Source organism: Dipteris shenzhenensis, chromosome 1, assembly GCF_047967505.1.
Source record: "Dipteris shenzhenensis isolate YYH24624 ecotype China chromosome 1, Dip_SZ_1.0, whole genome shotgun sequence".
Lineage (NCBI taxonomy): Eukaryota > Viridiplantae > Streptophyta > Polypodiopsida > Gleicheniales > Dipteridaceae > Dipteris > Dipteris shenzhenensis.
The window spans coordinates 35,243,593-35,252,916 of NC_141596.1; the positions used below are offsets into that span (position 1 = coordinate 35,243,593).

General features: G+C 41.0%; 1 protein-coding gene across 1 annotated transcript; it reads left to right on the forward strand.

Moving 5' to 3' along the window:
- The first annotated feature begins 582 nt into the window (after window positions 1-582).
- LOC147905747 (pentatricopeptide repeat-containing protein At2g33680-like) lies at window positions 583-5,240 on the forward strand. Its single transcript, XM_087374385.1, has one exon. It carries the CDS (start codon window positions 790-792, stop codon window positions 4,126-4,128), a length of 3,339 nt encoding a protein of 1,112 aa, XP_087230511.1. The 5' UTR covers window positions 583-789; the 3' UTR covers window positions 4,129-5,240.
- Window positions 5,241-9,324: the final 4,084 nt, after the last annotated feature.

Sequence of the window (9,324 nt, forward strand, 5' to 3'; positions counted from 1 at the left end):
GAGAGGCTAAAATATTAACCATAGACCCAGCAAGTTCTTTGATCAAATTAAGACCCATGCAAAGGTACTCCACCATTCTTGCCAGGTATGGAAACTATGATTCGTCAATCGTGTCAGTACAACGCAAGAAATATATTCTATGGGAACCCAGGTCCACACCAGCAAACCAGCTTTGTATCATGGGAGGTCCATATCAGCAACCAGCTTTGTATCAATGCCAAGCGCAGACCTTGGAACCTTCGCCCAATGCCACGAACAGCCAACAGTAATGGGTAGAGGGATGTACAATGTAGCCCCTGATGTGCCACTCCTCTACCAGAACCTGACGTTTCTGATCCTTGATCCGTTGATCAGCGGCAAATGAGTAACATAAACAAAGTAAGTGTCTGCACGTCATGTTTTGCACGGCCCATCGTGATGGAAGGTTACAAAGTTGTTGTTTAGGTCGTATAGTGTCCGTGCTGTCCCTTTGATCAAATAATCTGCCGTGATGATGCAACCTGCTTACATTTTTAAAATAAGCTTGCCCCTATTGACATATCAGCTCCCCAAGGTGTGGCCATGATGGTTCGGAAAGTGATGAGGTCAACTGATTCGTAGGTAAATGGCGACCCTATAAAGAAGTTTCCCTCATCAATTCCCTACTCCAAGGAGTGTAATCATGTTCTTATACTAGAATGTTGAGATAGTCTGCGTTGAATTATAACGGACAAATTCAAAGGCTCCAGATTCAGGGATAAAGGGTTGCTGTGGATAGACGCATACTACAACCCAGGTCAGGTTGAAGACATGTGTGCCAAGAGGGAGGTCAAGAACTTGCAAAGCCAGGGAATTAACGCATCTGGTCAGCCTGCAAAGAAAGGACATGCGTGCTCGAACTCTGACCATGGCTTGGGTGAGGAGCTTACATTGTTCAACCATATGAACGATGACAGCTTCAAGTCTGCAGTAAAAGCATATGCACAACCACTGCGAGAGGGCAGTGGTTGGGAGATGCTGAGCTTGGAGGAGACACTCGGTAATTTGGACCGGATAGCTGAACTGCCTTCCATCGAGGACTTTATCTGCATCTTGCAGAAGTGCAAGAAAACAAAATCTGTAGTGTGTGCCAAGCGTTTACACGCACATATTTGCATTAATGGTCTGGAAGCTCATAGAGCTGTTGGGAACCACATTGTGCCAATGTTTGTTGAATGTCGGAGTATGTCTGATGCTCAGCAGGTTTTTAACAGGTTGGCTCACCGAAAGGACCATTCATGGACTGCTCTTATATTAGGGTTTATCCAATTGGGGCAAACGCAGCATGCTCTCAAGCTCTATCAGAAAATGAAGGAGGATATAGTACAACCTAGCAGGTATACACTTATTGCCATACTAAAAGCTTGTGCCAGGCTGAAAGAGACAAAAAGAGGCCGAGAGATTCACGTTGAAATCGCACAAATGGGATTTGAAAAGGATATATTTGTTGGCAACACTTTGGTCGACATGTATGCCAAATGTGGCTCTCTTTTAGAGGCTCGAGAAATCTTTGACAGCCTGCCTGTCAGAAGTGTTGTATCATGGAGTGCACTCATTGCAGGATATGCTGAACATGGACCTGGTCAGGAAGCATTAAAGTGTTATGAACAGATGCAATTGGAGGGTGTTTCTCCAAACACAGTTACGTATGTTTGCGTCTTGAAAGCATGCGGCAACATGGGAGCCATAGGGAAGGGCCGATATATACATCTTGACATTGCAAAAAGGGGGTTTGAAAATGAACCTTTTGTAGGCAATATTTTGATTGATTTGTATGCCAAATGTGGCTATCTTTCAGAAGCACAGGAAGTCTTTGACAAGCTGCCAGTTCGAGATGTTGTGACGTGGAGTGCGCTAATTGCAGGATATACCGAACATGGACCTGGTGAGGAAGCGCTAAAATGTTTTGAAGAGATGCAACTGGAAGGTGTTTCTCCAAATGCTGTCACATTTGTTTGCGTGTTGAAAGCTTGTGGCAACATAAGAGCCATAAGCAAGGGCCGAGAAATACATGCTGAGATCAGACAAAAGGGATTTGAAGGAGATCATCTTCTTGGCAACGCTTTGGCTGACATGTATGCCAAATGTGGCTCTCTTTCAGAGGCACAGGAGGTCTTTAACAAGCTGCCAGTTCGAGATGTGGTGTCTTGGAATGCAATGATTGCAGGGTATGCAGAACATGGACCTCATCAGGAAGCACTGAAGTATTTTGAACAGATGCAACATGAGGGCATCTCTCCAGATGATGTCATGCTTGTTTGTGTCTTGAAAGCTTGTGGCAGCATAAGTGCCATTGGCAAGGGCCGAGAAATACATGCTGAGATTGTACAAAAGGGATTTGAAAGAGACCCTTTTGTGGGCAACACCTTGGTGGACATGTATGTGAAATGTGGCTCACTTTCAGAGGCACGGGAAGTCTTTGACAAGCTGCCAGTTCGAGATGTCGTGTCATGGAACACTCTGCTTGCAGGGTATGCTGAACATGGGCTTGGTCAGAAAGCACTGGAATGTTTCGAAAAAATGCAACTGGAGGGTGTCTCTCCTGTTGCTGTAATGTTTGTTTGTGTCTTGAAAGCTTGTGCCAGCACAGGATTTATAAGCAAGGGCCGAGAAATACATGCTGAGATCACACGAAAGGGTTTGGAGAGAGATTCTTTTATTAGCAACATGTTGATCGACATGTATGCCAAATGTGGCTCACTTGCAGAGGCACAGGAAGTCTTTGACAAGCTGCCAGTTCGAGATGGTGTGTCATGGAACACATTAATTGCAGGATATGCAGAACATGGACTTGGTTGGGAAGCACTGAGAAGTTTTGAATGGATGCTACTGGAGGGTCTCTCTCCTGACGCGGTCACATTTGTCTGTGTCTTGAAAGCTTGCAGCTGCACAGGATCTATAGTTAAGGGCCGCGAAATACATGCTCAAATCTCACAAAAAGGATTTCAGGGAGATGTCTTCCTTGGCAGCATTTTAATCGACATGTATGCCAAATGTGGGTCACTGGCAGAGGCACAAGCAGTTTTTGACAAGCTGCCAGTTCGAAATGTTGTGTCATGGAATGCACTAATTGCAGGATATGCTGAACATTTACCTTGTGAGGAAGCCTTAAAAACTTTTGAACTAATGCAACTTGAGCACATCTCGCCGGATGCTGTCACAATTGCTTGTGTCTTGAAAGCCTGTGGGAGCATAGGTGCCCTCTGCAAGGGCCGAGAATTACATGTAGGAATCACACAAAAGGGATTTGAAAGAGATATCCGTGTTGGCAGCACTTTGATTGACATGTATGCCAAGTGTGGCTCTCTTTGTGAGGCACAGGGAGTCTTTGACAAGCTGCCAGTTCGAAATGTTGTGTCCTGGAATGCAATGATAAAAGGATATGGCATAAATCATGAGGGTGTCTTGGCTATACAATGTTTTGAGGACATGCAAGAACACTGTGTGCAGCCAGATGCAATTACATTCACATGCCTTCTTGCTGCGTGCAGCCAAACGAACCTGCTATTTAAAGGCGAAAAGTATTTCCAGATGATGATAGAAGAATATGGCATCGCACCTACCATTGATCACTATACTTGCATGGTTGATCTCCTTGCACGATCGGGACATTTATTTGAGGCAGAGAAATTTGTTAAAACTATGCTGTGTCCTCCATCTGAGGAAACTTGGACAGCTTTGCTCAGTGCCTGCAAAACTTATGGGGAAGTGGAACTAGGACAGAAATGCTTTCAGCAACTTGTTGAGATGGATGCAGAATCTGGTAGTCCATATGTGCTCATGGCAAATATCTATGCAAGTGCTGGCAGGTTGGATGATGCATACAGAATAGAGGAGCTGAGGAAGCACGCAGGGGCAAAGAAAAGGCTTGCAGGTGCTTTGATGGAGATGGACAAAAGGGTGCATGAGTTTGTCGTGGGTGACAGCAAATGCAAGGAAATTTCGGCAATGCTGGAAATCTTGAGTTCACGTATGAAGGGGGAAGGCCATGTGCCAAATCTGGAACTGGTCCTGAGATCCAGCTCTGTTGAAGAGAATGAAGCTCTATCATGTGAGCATGCAGACAAATTGGCCACGAGTTTTGGACTGCTCAAGACAGATGCTATGTGACAAACTTTAAAAGTGTGCAAACTTTTGTTAAGCAAGGATGTTCAATATCTCAGATGGAAAAACTAGCGATCCTTCTTTAAGGGTTGAAGGATGAGACCTATAGTACAGCACGGATGATATGCGTTCTTTTGGACAGTTCTCATCATCTGGTTTTCTTTCATACGTGCCTGCCGCTTGGGGAAGAAACATGTGTATTCAAGGACTTACAAGGTTATACATATTTATATTTGAGGGTTTTTCAGAGTGATTATGGTCAACAAGAGCTTGGAAAAGTGATATATTTAACTTGACACAACAGCTGGGGGTTGTGAACTTACACCAATTACTAAGAGCTGAAGTAATAGGATGCTCAGCACACCACAGTCAACATTGCTCTTGTTTTGGAGCACTTTGTTAAAAAATACTAACAAAAAATGGCAGGTACCAATTTACCAGAGATGCGACCCACCTCTAATTTAATGGGAGGTTGGGAAGGAGGGGGAGATAGTGAAAATCACCAGCTCCAGGGTTGTGAACTCAGCTCAACTCACTCTGAGCTTGACTGGCTGTTGTTGGTCAAATTCTTTTGCTCTGTAGGCCATTTGACGGATTTCCTTCAAGCCTGCAAACTGCTCTCGTGAGCACAATGGTCATGTTGGGGAAAACATTCAGTATGTTAAGGAGGGACATGAAGTCGAGTTGGTGATGATGCAGGCTTCTCCAGCATGGCCAGGAAATGCAATTGGTCGAAGAAGTACACTACACAAGTCGAAATCGCTCCTCCCTATTCAGAATAGAAAGAAGGAACTCCAAGGAGGTGTTAGATGGACAAAGTCAACGATTGGGAAACGCTTGTTTTGATGGAGAGCAACCAAAAAATCAATATGCTCTGTGATCAGGTGACATTTACACTACGGTCCAGGATGTGTGATGTCCAGGATGTGTGATGGAAGACTGCAGAGTTTACATAGCCAAGAATGTGATGCAAGCATTGAATCATGTTAAGGACAAGCGGGGGAGCTTTCTAGTCTGCTGGAAAGGTGTATGACTTCAAGCACAAGAGCAAAGCTCGTATTTCACTCATTTCGAGCATGTTTGAAGAAAAGAAGTCTTCATTGGCTTTCAGGGGAACATTCTACCACCCCCGTGTTGGGTCGCTCTATTATATGCACAGTGTGCTTGCCAATGCGATCTTTCCATGCCCTGAGTGAACCACACTCCAATGCTTCCATAATTCCATGCCATGTATGGTGTATGAGCATATAAAAGGTGCTGCCAAATAGAAAAACAAATTAGTAAATATAGGACCATTCAATATGCACATCTCAATGTCTAAGTTAGAGATTACCATGTACTGTGTGAAATGATTCTTTCCGCAAGCTATCTCCATATTCTGGCTGAAGTCATCCATAACATTGATGAAAAACTGTGCATCATCTTCTTCCAATCTTTTCTTTTGTAGTAAAGGTACCAAGCTATCAAGAGCTAACCACACGCGCCTTTTTCAGTCTTTTTTGTCCCTTCCCCCTTCGGTCACAACATGCATTGTGTAACTTTCTCCATACATCAAACTCATTAGCATGTTTGAGCTTGTCATTCTTCTTCTTTGTAGAAAGGAATTTTAAAGCCTTGACACCACCAAAGCTTGGCTTACAAGGAACATTACTTGTTTTTCCAAATCTTTTCTCATCTTTTGTAATCTTTACTTGCCTAGAGTGTAGTCCCATATCTGAAAGAACCTTTTTAATTCTTGCAATCATCCTCTTACTCTCTTGTTGGGGCTTCAAGTTATATGCATCAATGATGTACAAATGCACCAACTTTTTAATTATTCTCACAATAGCATGAAGCACACAAATGTATACTCGCTCAAGAGGAATTTCAAGAATTGGGCTCGATGATGGATCTTTCCCTGGAGCATTCCTATCTGGTGTCTTAGTTTGTTGATCTATCTCTGCACGTTTAGAGGCCCATTGCTTTTGATTCTTTTTACCACCCTTTGCAGGTACTCTCGTTTGCATGCACAGTGGACAAGGATGGCTTGTATTTGCTCCATGTGCCACATTAAACATACATTTAATAGTCTTGAGGCTAGCAGCTAGATGCCATTCTACACGGTAGGATCCATAGCCCTCAACTTCAAGTAGCTCACCATTGTTATGACCTTTGATCACACTTGGGATATCGGTTTGGTAAACCACTTCAAAATTGAATGTGACTCTTTCAGCACCTGCAAAAAAAACTCACATGTTATTTCAAAATATTCTAAGTCTTTTTGCATTATTGCATTATTCATACCTCAAAGGCAGCCAACCACCAAATCTCCTGTTCTGATTGCACCGTTCTGATTGCACCACTGAACTGTCTTGCATCATCAAGCTCAACTTCAAGGTCTAGTATTCTATTCATCATTGTCAAACTAACTCTTTCTAATTTTTTACCTTGGACCACCTCACTTTCATCAAGCTTTAGTACAATCTTCAGAGTATCATTGCATTCCTCCATAGGCATATCATAAAACTTCACCATGGCTTGCAGAACTCTTCAAACATTCATCACAAAGTTATTGTTGACTGTCAATTTCAATTCTTTAGTCTCTCCAGCCTTTGTTTTCAAAGTTAATGTACTACATACATGCTGGGGGCTCACCGACTAAATCAAGTACGCCCAAATTGAGTGCATGCCTGGCCTTATCAACATCAGTCAGTTTAGGAAGCAAGGCTTTAACTTTTGCTCCTACAGAAAGACATGTTGTTTTTAAGCTCTTAAATATGAGCCAATATGCCCTTGTACTTATCCTTGTAGTATCACAAACTCCCTGTGCACTAGTTGCATTGAAATGCTCTACAACTTTGTTCATTGACTCAGATGTTATCTCTAATTTTAGACTTTTGAATTTTGGATGTTGTATGACAGACTCCAATATTTTTTTTGTAAACACTTCACCCATAGCACCATAGTGTTCATCATGGATAGACATGAGTTCTGAAACACTCCTGCAAGCTCTCACTCAACGCTTCCAGTGACCCCTTTTCTTGGATATTTCATCCATTGAACGCAATTTTCTCTTACGTAGTCTTGGGCCTATTGAAGTATCCTTCATGAATGATAATGTTTTTTCTAACTTCTTGATCTCATTCTTCAGAGCTGTGTTTTGCATTTGTAAGTGAATTGCATTTATAGTGCTCTCTCCCAATTGAGCATCTAATGTTTGAACCTTTACCTGTAATTCTTGATTTTTATTCTCTATGCCATCATATGCAGACATTTAAACACGTGTAGCTTGCATAGATGATACCAAATGTTCATTCCAAGCCTCCAACATTGTGATCCTTTTGTCTCTTTCATTAAGCAAAGATTGATATTAGGGCTGTGAAGGCTACTTGCTCCATGACTAATCAACCTTTGATAATATCCTAACAAACCATTCTCACCCTTACATAGGAACTTTATTAAGTTGATCAATCCATGGAATTGAAGAGTCTGACAAGTTTATGGATCTACTAGATATATTTTCCCTTCTAACCAAAAATCCATATGTGCTTTTTCTTAATTTCAAAGAGCTACTAAATCACTTTCACTTGCAGCTAAAGAGGATTCATTCCTCTTTAAAAATGGTGCATTCTCAGCATCTATTTAAAAATGGATATCCACCTTTTTAAAATTCCAAGCAGCTTGCATGATTTCATGCACTTTCCACCTAATACAATATAACATTGACATTAACAAATAATATACAAACATGACATGTTTCAGAAAAGTATCAAACTAAGCAAAAATGAAAACCTCAATTGCATGTAAAATCTAACGATTGAAATCTACAAATTCAAAAAAACATTTACTTATCATCAAACATTGTTAAACTATGTGAATGAACAATATCTCACAGGGAGCTTTGAAGAAAAACCATGATCAAATGTGTTCTCCTCAATGGTCCCTCTAATAATCAAGGATGTTGAAATTGATGGATTTTTGTCCAATACTAATTATACGCTTCCAAACAACTCCAAATCTATTTCAAACCATCTTCTGTAAAAAACCTTAATGGTAAGAGTGTATCTCTTAAAACAAAAAAATATTTCTTTCTCTTTAAATCATGTATTAAAAGAAAACAACAAAATTACCAAAACAAACTACAAATTAACTGCTTCTTCAAAGTTGCATCATAAAATCTCATTATTTTCATTGTCTTGCATTGTTCTAAAGGTTTTCTCACCTGAATCTCCATGCAAGTTGCTCTAATAGACCCTGATTTGAGTTGAAAACTAAAAACATTCTAAAACTACATGAATGAACAGTACTTGATTCTTGGAGCAAGGTTCTTTGAAAGAAAAATGTGATCAAACTCGTCCCTCCCAGTGGTCCCAAATGTGTTCCAGGATTGATGAAGTTGATGGTTCTTGCTTCAAAACAAATTATATGCTCCCAAACATCTCGAAATCTATTTCAAGCAATATTTTGTAAGAAACCATTGATAGTAAGAGTGAAAAAGACTCATTTCTCATGGAATTTCTTACAAAACAAACAAAATTTTCAACGTTTTCAAACCATGAAATAAAACAAAACAACACAACTACACAAAATGAACTACGAGCTTACTGTCTCTTCAAAGTTACATCATTAACAAACAAATCTCATCATAATCACTGTATTGCATTGTTCCAAAGATTATCTCACTTGAACCTCCATACAAGCTGTCTAGATGGAGGACCCCAAACCTTCGAAATCATGCACCCTTAGAGATTGCAGTAGGGAAAGTAACTAGTATTGAGAGATGGGCAAAAGAAAGATTGATTCTCATCCATCAGCACCTGCAATGCCTAAAAGTCAATCTTCTTTGATCCTTTCTCAAAGAATCTCCTCCAGTAGCTCCTTCTAAGCTCCAAACACCTTGCATCATTCATGAATAAAAGGAGTGTGGTAGTTGGATGGGAGGATTTGGTTTCAAGTCAAATGGTACTTGGTTGAGAAACTAGGTTTCTCAGTTTGGTTACAGTTAAAAAACGTGATGGGAGAGTTGAGGTAGCAAGTGGATGCTCCACCTCATTGTTTGGGCCATTGAATAAAGAAATAGAGAAGTCACACCACTTCCAAGATTCTATTGCCCTCCACCAGCCAATATTCTATTGGGTTTTATTCACCTTATTCTTCCATGTCACCAGCCCAAGGGCTCCCTTACAGGGCCCTTTTTGAGTCCAAATTTTTTGTAATGGTAAT

Coding starts and splice junctions, on each gene's coding strand:
- LOC147905747 (XM_087374385.1), top strand. CDS start 790: ATGTGTGCCAAGAGGGAGGTCAAGAACTTGCAAAGCCAGGGAATTAAC.